The sequence below is a fragment of the Saimiri boliviensis genome, chromosome 16 (genome assembly GCF_048565385.1).
Source record: "Saimiri boliviensis isolate mSaiBol1 chromosome 16, mSaiBol1.pri, whole genome shotgun sequence".
Lineage (NCBI taxonomy): Eukaryota > Metazoa > Chordata > Mammalia > Primates > Cebidae > Saimiri > Saimiri boliviensis.
This window is the reverse complement of record NC_133464.1, coordinates 11,038,388-11,055,156: the sequence shown is the minus strand read 5'-3', so window position 1 is coordinate 11,055,156 and position 16,769 is coordinate 11,038,388. Positions and strand designations below refer to the sequence as shown.

Below are 16,769 nucleotides of genomic sequence, written 5' to 3'. Positions count from 1 at the left end.
GAACATGGAATGTTTCTCCATCTGTTTGTGTCCTCTCTTATTTCGTTGAGCAGTGGCTTGTAGTTCTCCTTGAAGAGGTCCTTTATGTTCCTTGTTAGTTGTATTCCTAGGTATTTTATTTTCTTTGTAGCAATTGTGAATGGCAGTTCGTTCTTGATTTGGCTCTCTTTAAGTCTGTCACTGGTGTATAGGAATGCTTGTGATTTTCGCATATTGATTTTGTATCCCGAGACTTTGCTGAAGTTTCTTATCAGTTTCAGGAGATTTGGGGCTGAGATGATGGGGTCTTCTAGATATACAATCATGTCAACTACAAATAGACACAATTTGATTTCCTCCTTTCCTATTTGAATACCCTTTATTTCTTTTTCTTGCCTGATGGCTCTGGCTAGAACTTCCGGTACTATATTGACTAGGAGTGGTGAGAGAGGGCATCCTTGTCTAGTTCCAGATTTCAAAGGGAATGCTTCCTGTTTTTGCCCATTCAGTATATTGGCTGTGGGTTTGTCATAAATAGCTTTTATTATTTTGAGATACATTCCATCGATACCTAGTTTATTGAAGGTTTGTAGCATAAAGGGCTGTTGAATTTTGTCAAAGGCCTTCTCTGCATCAATTGAGATAATCATATGGTTTTTGTCTTTGGTTCTGTTTATGTGGTGAATTACGTTTATAGACTTGCATATGTTGAACCAGCCTTGCATCCCTGGGATGAATCCTACTTGATCATGGTGGATAAGCTTTTTGATGTGCTGTTGCAATTGGCTTCCCAGTATTTTATTGAAGATTTTTGCATCTATGTTCATCATGGGTATTGGCCTGAGGTTTTCTTTTCTTGTTGAGTCTCTGCCGGGTTTTGGTATCAGGATGATGTTTGTCTCATAAAATGATTTGGCAAGGGTTTCCTCTTTTTGGATTATTTGGAATAGTTTCAGAAGGAATGATACCAGCTCCTCTTTGTATGTCTGGTTGAATTCGGCTGTGAACCCATCTAGACCTGGGCTTTCTTTAGGTGGTAGGTTCTTAATTGCTGCCTCAACTTCAGACCTTGATATTGGTCTATTCAGGGTTTCTACTTCTTCCTGGTTTAGGCTTGGGAGGATACAGGTGTCCAGGAATTTATCCATTTCTTCCAGGTTTACTAGTTTATGTGCATAGAGTTGTTTGTAATAATCTCTGATGATTCTTTGAATTTCTGTGGAATCTGTGGTGATACCCCCTTTATCGTTTTTTTTATTGCATCAATTTGGTTATTCTCTCTTTTCTTTTTTATTAATCTGTCTAGTGGTCTATTTTGTTGGCCTTTTCAAAAAACCAGCTCCTGGATTTATTGATTTTTTGAAGGGTTTTTTTGTGTCTCTATCTCCTTCAGTTCTGCTCTGATCTTAGTTATTTCTTGTCTTCTGCTAGGCTTTGAGTTTTTTTGATCTTGCTCCTCCAGCTCTTTCAATTTTGATGCTAGGGTTTCAATTTTAGATCTCTCCTTGCTTCTCATATGGGCACTTATTGCTGTATATTTTCCTCTAGAGACTGCTTTAAATGTGTCCCAGAGAGTCTGGTATCTTGTGTTTTCATTCTCATTGGTTTTGAAGAGCATCTTTATTTCTGCCTTCATTTCATTGTTTATCCAGTCAACATTCAAGAGCAAGTTGTTCAGTTTCCATGAAGCTGTGCGGTTCTGAGTTAGTTTCTGCATTCTGAGTTCTAACTTGATTGCACTGTGGTCTGAGAGATTGTTTGTTATGATTTCCGTTCTTTTGCATTTGCTGAGGAGTGATTTATTGCCAATTATGTTGTCAATTTTAGAGTAGGTGTGATGGTGCTGAGAAGAATGTATATTCTGTGGATTTGGGGTGGAGAGTTCTGTAAATGTCTATTAGGTTTGCTTGTTCCACGTCTGAGTTCAGGTCCTGGATATCCTTGTTAATTTTCTGTCTGGTTGATCTATCTAATATTGACAATGGGATATTAAAGTCTCCCACTATTATTGTGTGGGAGTCTAAGTCTCTTTGTAAGTCATTAAGAACTTGCCTTATGTACCTGGGTGCTCCTGTATTGGGTGCATATATATTTAGGATCGTTAGCTCTTCTTGTTGCATTGATCCTTTTACCATTATGTAATGTCCTTCTTTGTCTCTTTTTATCTTTGTTGCTTTAAAGTCTATTTTATCAGAGATGAGAATTGCAACTCTTGCTTCTTTTTTTTTTTTTTTTTCTCTCCATTTGCTTGGTAGATCTTCCTCCATCCCTTTATTTTGAGCCTTTGTGTATCCTTGCATGTGAGATGCGTTTCCTGGATACAGCACACTGATGGGTTTTGGCTTTTTATCCAATTTGCCAGTCTGTGTCTTTTGATTAGGGCATTTAGTCCATTTACATTTAGGGATAGTATTGTTATGTGTGAATTTGATACTGCCATTTTGATGCTAGCTGGCTGTTTTGGTGGTTAGTTTATGCAAATTCTTGATTGTGTTGATGCTCTTTGCCGTTTGGTATGTTTTTGGAGTGGCTGGTACTGGTTGTTCCTTTATATGTGTAGAGCCTCTTTCAGGAGTTCTTGTAGAGTAGGTCTGGTGGTGATGAAATCTCTTAATACTTGCCTGTTCACAAAGCATTTTATTTTTCCTTCACTTATGAAGCTTAGTTTGGCTGGATAGGAGGTTCTGGGTTGAAATTTCTTTAAAAAAAGAGAGAAAGAAAGAAAGTTCTTTTCTTTAAGGATGTTGAATATTGGCCCCCACTCTCTTCTGGCTTGTAGGGTTTCTGCTGAGAGATCTGCTGTGAGTCTAATGGGCTTCCCTTTGTGAGTAACCCAACCTTTCTCTGTGGCTGCCCTTAGCATTTTCTCTTTCATTTCAACCCTGGTGAATCTGACGATTATGTGCCTTGGGGTTGCTCTTCTTGAGGAATATCATTGTGGTGTTCTCTGTGTTTCCTGGACTTGAATATTGGCCTGCCTTGCTAGGTTGGGGAAGTTTTCCTGGATAATATCCTGAAGAGTATTTTCCAGCTTGGATTCATTCTCTTTGTCACATTCAGGTACACCTATCAAACTTAGATTAGGTCTTTTCACATAGTCCCACATTTCTTGAAGATTTTGTTCATTCCTTTTTGCCCTTTTTTATCTATTCTTGCCTTCTCCTTTTATTTCATTCAGTTGATCTTCAACCTCTGATATCCTTTCTTCTGCTTGGTCAATTTGGCTGTTAAAACTTGTGCATGCTTCGCGAAGTTCTCGTGTTGTGTTTTTCAGCTCCATCAATTCACTTATATTCCTCTCTATGTTGTCCATTCTCATTAGCATTTCGTCAAATCTTTTTTCAAGGTTCTTAGTTTCTTTGCATTGGGTTAGAACATGTTCTTTTAGCTCACTGTAGTTTCTTACTTCCCACCTTCTGAAGTCTGATTCTGTCATTTCATCACACTCCTTCTCCATCCGGTCTTGTTCTCTTGCTGGTGAGGAGTTGTGATCCCTTTTAGGAGGAGAGGTGTTCTGGTTTTGGGAGTTCATCCTTTTTGTGCTGGTTTCTTCCCATCTTTGTGGGTTTATCCACCTGTTGTCTTTGTAGTTACTGTCTTTCAGATTGGGTCTCTGAGTGAACTTCCATTTTGTGGATTCTGAAGTTACTTTTTTTTTAAGCTTTCCTTCTAACAGTCTGGCTTCTCTGCTGTAGGACTGCTGAGGTCCACTCCAGGCCCTACTTGCCTGGGGATCACCTGCAGCAGCTGCAGAACAGTAAGGTTTGCTACCAGTTTCCTCTTATGCTATCTTTGTCCCAGAAGGATGCTCGCCAAATGTCAGTCTGTTCTCTCCTTTGTGAGGTGACTCTTTGGATCTATGGGGGTCAGGGAGCTGCTTGAGGAGACAGTCTGTCTTTTATTGGGGCTCAAGTCCTGAGCTGTGAGCTCCGTTGTTCATTCAGAGCTGCTGGGCAGGTATGTTTAGGTCTGCTGCAGCTGAACTCATAAACCGCTTTTTGTTCCCAGGTGCTCTGTCCTGGGGAGTTAGGGCTTTATGAGTTTCCGTTGTGCTGCTGCCCTTTTTTCTTTCTTTCTTTCAGGGCTGCCCTGCTGTTATGAGGCCGTCTAGTCACTGTCTGCCTGCAGAGGCTTTGCTGTGCTGCTGTGGGCTCCGCTTAGCTGCCATTTGATCTTCCCTGCAGTCCTGTTTATATGGGTGCAGTTAGAACTGCCTCACAATGGTGGCCCCGCCTCTGTTATGGCAGACTCTCTCTGTAGTGGCAGGCTGCCTCAGCAACAGTGGGCTGCCTCATTGATGGCAGACTGCCTCCGTAGTGGTGGAGAGTCTCAGTAATGGCGGACGCTCCTCCCCCACAGAGCCTGACCATCCCAGGTTCAGCTGTGCTTGCTGTGAAACACTCGACCCAGAGCGTTTTCGTTTACTGTTTTTTTTTGTTTGTTATTTTTTCGATGTTGTTGTTGTGCAGGGATGGGGTGGGACCAACCGAGCCTGATCACCTGGCTCCCTGACTCAGAGTCTTTTTTTTTTTTTTTTAAATTGAATGACCCAGCATTACAGTCGCCTGTTGAAAAGGTACCAGGATTTCCCGTGCCGTGACTCACTGAGCCGGTTGAAACAGTGGCGCTGAGGTTCCTGGCAGTTTTTTGCCTAGGAATCTCCTGGCCTGGCTCGTTATTTCAGATGAATGGGCAACTCTGCCGTCTCAGGGCTCCAATCGCCAGCTAAGAGGGCTCCCAGACTAGTGGCTTTTGTACGGAGAACTGCCGCGCCAGGGCGCGGGCCGACTCAGCCCCACCGGCTGAAACAGTGGCACCGACAGTGGCACTGGCAACCCCTCCACCTGGGAATCTCCTGGTCTTTGGGCAATAAAAATTTGTTTGGAAATGTGGCATCCACTCACCCTCTGTACTTTCACTGGGAGCTGAAATCCTGAGCTGTTCTTAGTCGGCCATCTTCCCAGCAGCCCTCAAAAAATGGTTCCCTCTGGTGCTACTTACCATTTGTATGTTAATTTGTTTTTATCCTCATACATATAATCAGGAAGAATTGAGAATTTTATGCAGCTTTCCCATCTGGGAACATAGAGTAACTCTTTATTTATTCAAGACTTTAGAATTTTCAGAAAATTTTAAATTTTTATTTTTTCAAATAATTTTCAGAAAAGTTTAATAGATCTTAGAAATTTTTAAATCTTTTAATCTTTCCAGGTATTTGTGAATGTGCTTTTCTTTTAAATAAATCTAATAATAGCTGGTATGTAAGAAAGCTATTGATGCATATTTTTATTTGGGTATCTTGAACTCTTAATTGAAATAATATTCAATTTGATTTATTTTTGTTTTTCAGGTAAGCGTTTATACTGCCTGCCATTAATGATAATCCTTGCCAATGACTACACTTGTATTTCAAATTAATGAGTTATTTTATTGACTTAAACTTCCAAACAATGTTAAATAATAGGGAAGACAGAAATATACTTTTTAAAGGAAAAAAAGTAAATGTTTCTCTCCTTCTTACATACATAGGTTGGATTCTAGTGACATTTATAACGAATTGAAAGAAACATATCCTAATTATCTTCCTCTGTATGTTGCACGACTTCATCAATTGGATGCTGAAAAGGTTAGACATGTTCATTCTAATATATCTTACTTTGTTTGTAATTAGATAAGGTTTGCATTTTGAGGAAAAGTGCATTATTATCTTTCTCTTCTGTTCTTGCTAACTAAAACATGTTTTTGCAAATTGAATGTTGTATTAAGCTGTTTTCATGAAGGTTATTGTAAGACCTGGCCACTACTGAGAGTTTAGTTTAGGATTCTTGCTCATGCATGGTCAGTGAGATTAGAAATAGAGAAGATACTCTAAGGATTGCTTTCAGGACGTTAACCTAAAGGGCAAGGAACAGAATGTAATAGTCCTGGCCAGTTGGAAATCTAAACACTTTCACTAAAGTAATTTCTGTATATTAACTTTCTTAATGATTCTCATTTGTGAGAATTGGCTATAGTTCCAGTCTGTCATGAGATGGACCAGTTCTCATTAGTAATCATAGCAGTAGGAAGGTGCTATCCTAATCAGTTAAAAATCATCAAGGGTTTAGAGTGAACTAGAGGGTGTTTAAAGGAGATTCCTTAAAAGACTTTAACAAGAGAGAAGCAAATTAGCAAATTGTTGAGAATATCATGGTAATCACAGTTAGACTCTTGATTATAATGTTTACTCTCATCTTTGTGTTTTTCATGATGGATCACAACTGGTTTCATCAGCTAGGGCTTTTTTTTTTTTTCGTAACTTCTGTTTCCAGGTAGTGTGCAGCTAGAGTAATAATAGCCAATCACAATTCTGAAATCTTAAAAAATATAGAAAAGGAGTTGCCTTTGTTTAAAAAAGAAAACTTTACATTTTTATGAACTTTATATTTTGCTTTCACCATGGTACTCTAACAGGGAATGTAAATAAGGTATTTTTATTCTATATCTGAGCTTAAGTTTTATAGAGATACCAGCAATTAGAAAAATCACAATAGGAGATAGCACTGAGTCCCTGGGCTACAAGTCAGTTACACAGTTCACTCATATTCCAGTTGCAGCTCTCAAGGTTGAGACAGCAGAAGTGAAATTGCTTTCATACTGATTGATCTACCTATTTGTATTCTTTCTTTTCTCCTCTCCAGGAACGAATGAAAAGACTTAATGAAATTGTTGATGCGGCAAATGCTGTTATTTCTCATATAGATCAAACAGCCCTAGCAGTTTATATTGCAATGAAGACTGATCCCAGGCCTGATGCAGCTACTATAAAAAAGTACCTAGCCAGTAAATAATCTTTCTTGCATCTCATTTCTTAGTTAACTTGTTTATAAAGTAGGGACTAATATTATACAGGATACTGCTTTTCTGATGTTTGGTTATATCCTTATAATGGGAATTATCACTGGATACTCCCTCCTTAGAAATTTTAAAATAATTTTGTCCAATCTTTTTAAGACTAAGCCCAAGAAAAGTAGTTTGCCTTCTGTACCGTTATGTGCTGTCAAGATGGAGGGATTTGAATAGCTGTGATGAAACAGTCCAGCTACTTGAGGGTTTATGTGAATTGGACCATATCAGGAAGACAAAAATTAACTCTCTATAAAATTAGTTTTAAAACTGTTTATTGTCCAGTAACATGAAAAACCTAGTATTCGGTCTGTAGTGAAATATATGATAAAAAATAAAATTAGGTTAAAAATATCTGGCAACTTTTATGAAACTGGCTTGATAGTATTACTTGGAGAGAATAGGGAGGAGAGAATTTATAGTTTAGCCTTTGTCAAACCTAATGCTGTAAGTAAATATAGAAGCTTCCCTGGGTTTATGAGTGGTTGATATGGTTCTTTCCATGAAGGAGTGTGATTTCCATATGTTGGTGTAATGGTCCAGTGACTCTGAACCAAGCTGCCATTTGGTCACTTTTACCCTTCCATGAACTCTTAAACCATCACCTCATGGTAGCTTTCCCAATATCAGTTCCTTATTTATCACTTCTGTTTATTTTCAACTTAGGAGATCATTAACTTACAAGGTAGAAATGTCCTGATTCTTTTGTGGTTATTTTGTGGTTATTATTACAAGTAACCAAAACTGTTCAGGCTGCCTGAAAATACTATAATTTTTCTTAAAAAATTTATGAGTCTCAGTATTTTTTTCTACATAACATTTGGATTCCGAACTGCTAGAATTCTTTCCATTACATCATTTGTATTCATACTATGGAATCTTATGACTCTTACAAGCAATGATTTTTAAGTGGGATAGAATGTATTTAAAATTGGTTTGTTGGCCACTGTTAGTACCTTTTCATATTTTTCAAAAGAATAGTCTCAAAACATTGCCATTTTGTTGTTGTTAATACTAATAGAAAATATGGCCACCATTTATTAAGTGCTGAATATGTACAAGGGACTATTGAGGGCATTTTAAATACATTGTCTTATTTAAAGACACTAAATTTTAGTGTCTTTAAAAGACTGAAAGACTAAATTTAGTCTTCCAAACAACATGAAAAGCAGGAGCGTTTGTATCCCCCTTTTAAAGGAAGAGAAAACTGAAGTTCAGAGAGGTTAGCTGGCTTGGCTCAGGTGCCACTGCTGGGAAGTGGGAAAGCCCATAGTCAAATTAGGATCTGCCTCCACAGCCTGTGCCCTTTCTTTTCTCTGCAAAGGTTAACCTAACTCATTATTATCTCACAGAAAAAGGAGCTTCATCTGCCTCCCACCCATCCTCATTGTGTTCCTTTCTGTCTCAGGGTGATCACTGTTAATCTTCTTATAAGAGGAGTCTGGCCTTGGTCACTTTAAAACTGTCTTCCGCAGATCACCAGTGATAACCAGTTGCTAAAAAGAATGGCCCATTTTGAGTCTTCTTGAACTCTCTACAGCAACTGACATTAACTATCCCGTATGCTTTCTAGCATTTATTTTTTATACTTTGTGAAAATAACATTTTCTCAAACTGAGGTATTACATGAAATAACACATGTGGCTCATTTTGAAATTTCACTAAGTACTAAGGTCTATGTTTTCCCAATTTAAGCATTCACAGAGGAAACTCAATCTTAGATTACAGGGAGCCATAAACTAACACAATATTAGTTTTGTTTTCGACCTTTTTTTCTCACTGTTTTTAATCTCTTTTTTAAAAAATTTCTACTCTTTGGAGATTACCAGACACTGACTATCATGGCTACTGGAAATAAACTGAGATAAAACTAGGAAGAAGCCATAAAACTTTGTAAAAATGCTAAGAGTGGAGCTGCTTTAAGTTTTTAGCAACACTCGGTCAACTTGTCTATCCTTGTAATTAAAGAGTTTTTCTCCAGACCGTTGCTTTGGCCTGACTGAAATAGACTTTGACCAGCTTGTGTTTGGACAGAAGACTATATTCAGACATGAAATATTATACAAGGTGTTATCAGGAAATATTTAATACTTCTTACAGATGTCATCTATGGGCAGGTAGCAGCCAACTTAAGCATTAATTTCTCATTTCCATGCAAAATTGATTTTAAGTCACATCAAAAATTGTAAGATAGCCATTTTCTAATCTTAAAAATGATGTCAACTTTTTGTTAATGTCATGTTTTAGTTAAATTTAAACTGCACTTATTTAGACATTAGAATAGTGATTCAAATTAAATTGCATCCTAAAATGTAGCTGTTACCTTGGTGGATACCTAACTAGATTGGATTTCAAGGTGTTTATTGAGCAAATAGTTTATGTAAGGCATCACTGACTGAGACTTAAAAAATGAATGAGATAAGCTGAGCCTGGTGGCTCACACCTGTAATCCCAGCACTTTGGGAGGCTGAGGCGGGTAGATCACAGGGTCTTTAACAGGAGTTAAAGACCAGCCTGGCCAATATGGTGAAAACCACTGAAAATACAAAAGTTAGCCGGGCATGGTGGCGGATGCCTGCCTGTAGTCCCAGCTACTCAGGAGGCTGAGGCAAGAGAATTGCTTGAACCCAGGAAGCAGAGGTTGCAGTGAGCTGAGATCGTGCCACTGCACTACAGCCTGGTGACAGAGTGAGACTCTGTCTCAAAAAAGAATGAGATAGTCTCTACTCTTAGGAAACTTGCCATCTAATATAGAAGATGAAATTGCCATATAGGAAGTGATTATGAGATATGAAATACAAATATTTTAAAATAGATATTTCAAATTGTAAAAGTCTGTAGAAAGAAAAGCTGACTTTCTTCTGAATGGAAAAAGCCTCATGTATTAAAAAGGTATTCAGGTCCATCGCTGTGTCTCACACCTGTAATCCCAGCACTTGCAGAGGCCGAGGTGGGCAGATCACCTGAGGTCAGGAGTTCAAGACCAGCCTGGCCCATATAGTGAAACCCCATCTGTACCAAAAATACAAAAATTAGCAAGGCCTGGTGGTGCACTCCTGTAATCTCAGCTATTCATGAGGCTGAGGCACAAGAGTCACTTGAACCTGGGAGACAGAGGTTGTGGTGAGCCGAGATTGTACCATTGCACTCCAGCCTGGGCAACAAGAGTGAAACTCTGTCTCAAAAAAAAAAAAAAGGTATTCAATCTGAGCCAGTCAGTACAAAGCTTAAGGAACGGAAAGGAATATTCCAGATATGTGGAATTTAGATATGTGATCAGAGGATGCTAAAATACAAAGAGGATTGTACAGCTAATTTCAACCAGGTCTGACAAATACAGATTTCTACATTTGTCACCCCCTGATTTCTGCATCGTTCCAGCTCTTCCCTGAGCAGCCAGGACCCATCAGCCAGCACTGGCCTGGGTCTGGAAACTTGCCTTATCAACCATTTCTGTTCAAGCCCCCTTTCTCCTTCACAAAATCAGGATAGTAGTTGTGCCTGACACCTAGGGTTGTTGGAAGGCATAAGTAAAGGACTGCCTAGAAGACATTTAAGGTGAGCGCCTAGCATCTAAGAGAAGGAGGAAAGAGGGTGGCTCAGGCAATGACAAGCCATGCAGATGCCCCACGGCTTAGAAGTTCCTAAAGGCTACTCCTAAATCCTTTTCTTAAGTCCAAAGTAAACAAGCAGTATCCAGACACAACTCCACAAAAAAGGAGTGAAAGTTAGTTCTTTAAGCTTTGAAACTGTGCTGAGAAGCACTGAGGCATCTTTTAGGCATAGTTTCATTTACATTGCAAATGTATTGAGGTTGGTAACCTGCCCTCTTTGATGAACTCTGCCAGTGTGAAGGAATTTCTCAGCAGCTCTGCTACCCACGTTGCCTCCCTGCTCACTTTCAAGCTACCGGATCAAATGGGCTTTGAACCTCTGAGAATACCCTAGTCTTGGGCAACGTTACAGCCGCAGCATTTTCCATGGTACTTAGCCTTCATGTTCCCTGTCAGGCGGCCTCTTAAATTAACAGGACTGCTTGGTGCGCAGGATGAGTGTGGGTGAGCCCTTGAGCCCTCAAGTTGTTGGGTTGATGGCTGTCTGCTACTTATTGGTGGTATAGTCCCAGCAGATTACACATGCTACACATTTTACTCTGAGTCCTTCAGAGTCACTCTTAGTTGTTAGTTTGTCCCACAGCTAAATGCCTCATCATCATTTTCTCAATACTTTCAGTCCTCATTGTTTTCACATGTATCTGACATGAGTTGGACAGAATGCCTCAAATAAGCACACATTCTGGAGACTCACATTTTCCCTGGCGTGTATGTAGGTGGTGGTATTTCATTCAGCAGTGATTCGTTGAGTGTCCATTCTGTGCCAGGCATTGTCCTAGGCACTTGGAATGCATTGAAGAAAACAAAGATGGCTGCCCTGGATCAAGGTAGTGTGCCATAGTGATTAAGAGCACGGATTACAGATCCCCACTGCTAAGCTTAGAAGCCTGGATCTGCCACTTCCTAACTGGAGGAACTTGAACAAATTGCATAGTCTCTTTGGGCCTCAGTTTCCTCCTTTGCAACATGGTGGTAATTAATAGTATCTCACTCAGAATTGTTTTGAATGTGAATGAATTAATATATTAAAATGCTAAAACAGTTGCTGGCACATTCAGAGTACAGCATTGTATTTGTTTGCTCTAGCGATGAATGAAAGTTTTAAGACATAACCTGTGTATACACATAGACAAATGTATAGTAATTGCTATTTATAAGAAATCTAAAAACTCAAAAGACATTGGCCTGATTAAGAGTTATATAGCTAACAGAATTTAGAATAGTAATTAACCTTTCAAGTCTGTTGCTTCTGGCATTCTGTTTCAACAAGGTGCAGCTACCCTAACTCATTTAATCTATATGTGTAATATAGTAGCTCATTTGATATTTATTAATAAGGCATCTTATCTGATGTACAATACAAACATATGTACCTGAATATACAGTATTTCTGCATTATAAATCTTAGGCAAAAGAATACATGAATTTAAGTTCAAATAAGACTGTACCTTTAAAGACATTTTACTGATATCTGAAATATTTTTAAATTTGCTGTACAGTGACATGGACAAACAAAAATCCACCCTCGTAGATGCCCTTTGTAGGAAAGGTTGTGCCCTGGCAGACCATCTTCTTCACACTCAGGCTCCAGATGGAGCCGTTTCCACTGATGCGGAAGGAAAGGAGGAGGAGGGAGAAAGTCCTTTGGATTCTCTGGCAGAAACATTTTGGGAAACTACAAAATGGACTGATCTTTTTGACAATAAGGTAAACCTTTCTGCTTCTGGTTTCAGCAGAGTTTTGGGGGTTACCTCGCAGACCTCTCGTGTGCCCATTGCTGGTGAAAAGAGTGAAGATAAAGGGAAGGAGGCTAAGCTGAGCTCTGAATATGACATTATGCGTAGCCTAGTACTTCATGTTTGTCTCACCTTTTTTAAAAACCGCTTTGAGAATGTCTGTAGTCGGTTTTTATTTAAACCAGTTATGTATGTAGCTAAATGAAGCAAGTCTTCTAGAAAATGTCTTCAGTCCTACCCATCTCTATTTAGGTGCCAATTTGTTGGTGGTAGGAGATTGGGGGCAGGTTGAGGGGGCATACTGGTTAGTTTAGATGTTGCTGATTTTCCTCAAGACCCTTGAATCTTCTTTTCCTGTGGAAATAAAGAAAGTAAATGGAGTCAGTAGGATTCCCCTCACTTATCACAGACCGTCCTTTTGTTTCAGTAGACAAGTGCTTGTTCTCAGGATTAACTGGTAATGTGCAGTCAAGAACCCTGGAAGTAGGGAAAAAAAATTCTTCTGTGCTTCAGATTTTGCCAGCACAGGGCGGTGGTAAACTTATAGAAGGTACTCAGTTATATTTGGGAAACTGAAGGAGCCAGTATTGCAGCAGAGGTTAGGAATTTGAATCTGAAATTAGACCCCTTGAGTCTTGAGTTTGGCTCCTGCCTCTACCACTTTTATATGTGACCTTAGATAAGTTACTAAATTTTGATACATGACCTTCCATAGGCTGTGATGAATGAGTATTAAGTACATGCAAGATCCCCAACCATACTTGCTGTTGTTGCAAACAATTATTGAAGGCCTACTGTGTGCCAAACACGACTTAGTACTGGAAACGTGAAGATGAATAAGAACCTGGTTTCTGTCTTTGAGAAATGTAACAGAGATTGAAAAACACTTGATGACTATCATGATAAAATTGTTATAGATCATTCTATTTTTGCAGTAATGCTACTGTATTAGGGGCTATGCATTCTATTACCTGTTTACTGTGTTTATGGCAACAATTGTTGAATACTTTAGTTGGCTTTAGAATACAAATCAATGTCACAGGACTTTCTTTGAGTACCTTCCCCACATTCCAAAGTAAAGACCAAAAATATATATAAATGACTACAAGTATATTTGACAGATGCAATAATTACAAGTAAAATCCTGTACCAAAGAAACCATGTTTATATAATCTAATACTTGTTTTTTGAATTCTATCCTCATTTGCAATTTTGGCAGTTTATACTGACTCTACATTTTTGTATTTCTATCCTGATTTGCATCTTTGTAATTATGTTAGCTCTGATTTCTTATGCATGAAGAGGTATTTTTAAATGAATTTCCACAGCTAATAATTTCTCATATTAGTTTTCTTCCCCCCAAAAAACATGGTTCCATCTATGGAATACTAATTTTCTTTTTAAAGATTTTTAAAAATTGTACTTGATGTACCATATTTATTTCAAAAGCTATACTTCTGTTAAAGCCTTAATTTTATTGTTAAAGCTAATGCCTTAAAATGTAAATTATTTTATAAACAAACTTTATCATGTTTTATATTATAGGTTTTGACATTTGCATATAAGCATGCATTAGTAAATAAAATGTATGGGAGAGGCCTTAAATTTGCAACTAAACTTGTGGAAGAAAAACCAACAAAAGAAAACTGGAAAAATTGTATTCAAGTAAGTGGTATTTACAGTGTCACTGTTAAGCATCACTTTGATATTGCATAGTGACAAGATAAGTAGAAAGGATTAGGGTTGTGACACAACAATGCTGGTTTTATTGTGACCAGTTATTACACTAATAAAAGTAATGTGAACTATAGAATAAATATATGAGAGACAGTAAATATGCTATTTACATTTTAAAAACACTGTTCACTGCTATCCAAAAAACTGATATTAGCCTTAAATGTTTTCAACAAAAGCAAAATGCATTGTGAATTTTGTAAAAGTAGAAGCCAGTTTTTCTTCATGAAGGAAACGATTCCCTTTGGAGTTTATATTTGCTTTTATTCTTCATTTGAGATGGTAGGCATTTTAAAAATTATTTTACCATATGTCATATTATATGCAGAGAATTTCTATCGTTGAGCTTTCTGCACAAGTTAGTTGTCATGTAAAAAAATTTAACTGAATTCTACACAAGTTATTTTAGTCTGAACTCGTCTTTGTACATGCATAATTGGTTTATACCCAAAGGATACTTGAAGGCAGGGGAGTTTGGTAGTGCCAGAAGGGCAAGCTTAGGTCAATTATACTTTATATGTAAGGCATGCTTTGAATGTAAAACCGACCAGTAGAAAATGTTTGATAATTAGAGTAAGCTATAGTTCATATTTACTCTGAGAGCTTTTTGTTAACCTTCACCAGTCAGTCCAAATTGTAAGATATTTTAAGTTAGCTCCTTCAGATCTTTGACTAGATTGAGAGAACTCTTTCTGGAACCAGGTGTTGATATGTCTAATGTGGTTCTCATCACGTGGAACCTGATCTGTGAGCACTTAGGTTTGCAAAGCCAGTGATCTCTGCAGACTTTCACATCAGGGAGTGTTTCATAACTTGTCTACCCTCCACTTTGCCGCCTGCTGCCTGTTATCCACACAGCAGCTGGAAAAGATGCTTTTTGACCCCTACTGTTGAATCTCCATCACATTTGGAATAAAATCCAAACACTCCCCTGTGGCCCATAAGCCTCCTGCCTACCTCTCCAGCTTTATTTCATATCATACTTAACCCCTATAAATTCTGCTTCTGCCACACCAGCATCTCTGCTTGGCAGAAACAGCCTTACCTTTTCCTACCAGACGACCTTAGCGCTAACTGCTCCGGCCAGATGGAATGTCTCTCCCAGATTTTCACACAGATTTCTTCTTGTCATTCAAACTCAACTTAAGTGTCACCTCCGTAGAGATCCTTTCTTAACCATCTGACTCCCCAGTTAGTTTATATTATATCAAATATTATTTCTACTGTATACCTGATAAATATCTTGTTTATTCATCTATTTATTAATTTGCCTATTCTTTGTTTTCCCTAAAAATGAGAGGTGAATTTGTTCAGTGCTGTTTTCCCAATGTTTGACATGATAGTTAACTCAAAATATAAATGAAAGGAAGTTAGGTTGGTAGGAAGTAAAGGAACCGGTAAGTTAAGTTGAAAGGAAGAAGAGAAGATGTTAATAGGAAAGAGGGAAAGAGGGATAATAATGAGACGAATTGGTTGGCTGGTTGGTAGGAAAGTTGGCTGATAGTAAGAAAAGTTGGAAAGGAAGATCAGTGGGTGGGTAACAGTTGGTTAATGGAAGGAAGGTTCTATATGCTGCTACCTTATTGTTATTAAATATTTAATACAGAATTTATTCTAAATATTTAGTTTTAAACTGTCACTTTTTTAAAAATAATATTGTATTCTGTTGTAGCTGATGAAGTTACTTGGATGGACCCATTGTGCATCTTTCACTGAAAACTGGCTCCCCATCATGTATCCTCCCGATTATTGTGTATTCTAAAATAGGAAACAAGACTTTAAATTTTAAAAAAGAAAGTTTTATAGTGAATGGATATAAAAACAATTTGTGGCATTTTTAGTCTAATGCATGTTTTCATCCACTATCCAATACTGATTATTAAAATGACGTGTATTTATCAGAGAATTCACTGACGTGTGGCTTAATACATGTAAATCTAGACCTCTGACATCATGGTGTTTTCTTAATGCCTCACACTGCTGGCACAGGGATGTGCCCTGCCTGCCGGCACCTAGGCCTTGGAGTTGGGTTGCAGCTTATTACATGCATGACAGGTTTTGAAAGGTAACTTTTAACTGCAAACCTGGAAAGTTCTATTTTTTATTTTATAAATGAACAGGGTTTTAACATGCTCAACTTTAGTTTTTTTCAATTGTGTGAAGGCCTTAAAAAAGCTACATTAAATGTAGCTAAAATTATTTATTGGACTAAAAATTAACAGAACTTCATTTCCAGATTTTTTTTTTTTTTCTTTTTTGGGCACATGTTTACATTCAATTAAGGGGAAAAAATAGAACCGGCACAAATGAATGGCAATTGCTGGAGCACAGCTGCTTCAATAGATCTTTACCTTGTGGTAATTACAGGCAAGTCATTTTCACATCCTCTTGAAGTGCAAAGCATCAGAATGAACTCTGTGAATACATGCTAAGTGCCAGACAGCTGAATCTTTATCAGGTATTGTAAAGATACACATATGATATGTTTATTAAAATTGAAATAATGTAAAACACGTGAATTAAATGTGCAAAACCGAGATCACAGTACACCATATGCACTCTGGTACCTTAATTTTTTTTTTTTTTTAAATAATAAAAGTGAATATTGAAGCTTCTTAAAGTTGGCCTTAATTTTTCATAAATAAAATTTGGGGTTGTAACAGAAATAATACATTAAATACATAGACAAAAAATGTTAAACATAAGGTAATCTATTTTACAGTGTTTCTTATAGGCTTACAGTTATTTCAATATATTTCCAATTGTTATTGTGTGTGATTAACTTTTGTGTACATCTAACTTTTGGCTAATACACTTGCAT

At 37.7% G+C, this 16,769-nt stretch overlaps 1 protein-coding gene across 4 annotated transcripts in view; it reads left to right on the top strand.

Moving 5' to 3' along the window:
- TPP2 (tripeptidyl peptidase 2) overlaps positions 1-16,558 on the top strand; it is an 82,424-nt gene extending 65,866 nt beyond the window's left edge. For 2 of the 4 annotated variants that reach the window (XM_010338820.2, XM_003928231.4), the window contains 5 exons: positions 5,509-5,605; positions 6,660-6,790; positions 11,978-12,185; positions 13,760-13,879; positions 15,621-16,558. In XM_010338820.2, the coding sequence (XP_010337122.2) occupies positions 5,509-5,605; positions 6,660-6,790; positions 11,978-12,185; positions 13,760-13,879; positions 15,621-15,710 (646 nt within the window). In that variant the 3' untranslated portion in view covers positions 15,711-16,558. Of the gene's footprint in view, positions 1-5,508; positions 5,606-6,659; positions 6,802-11,977; positions 12,186-13,759; positions 13,880-15,620 lie in introns of those variants that run through there. The other 2 variants (XR_005580549.2, XM_074387465.1) reach the window with 2 other exon arrangements.
- Positions 16,559-16,769: the final 211 nt, after the last annotated feature.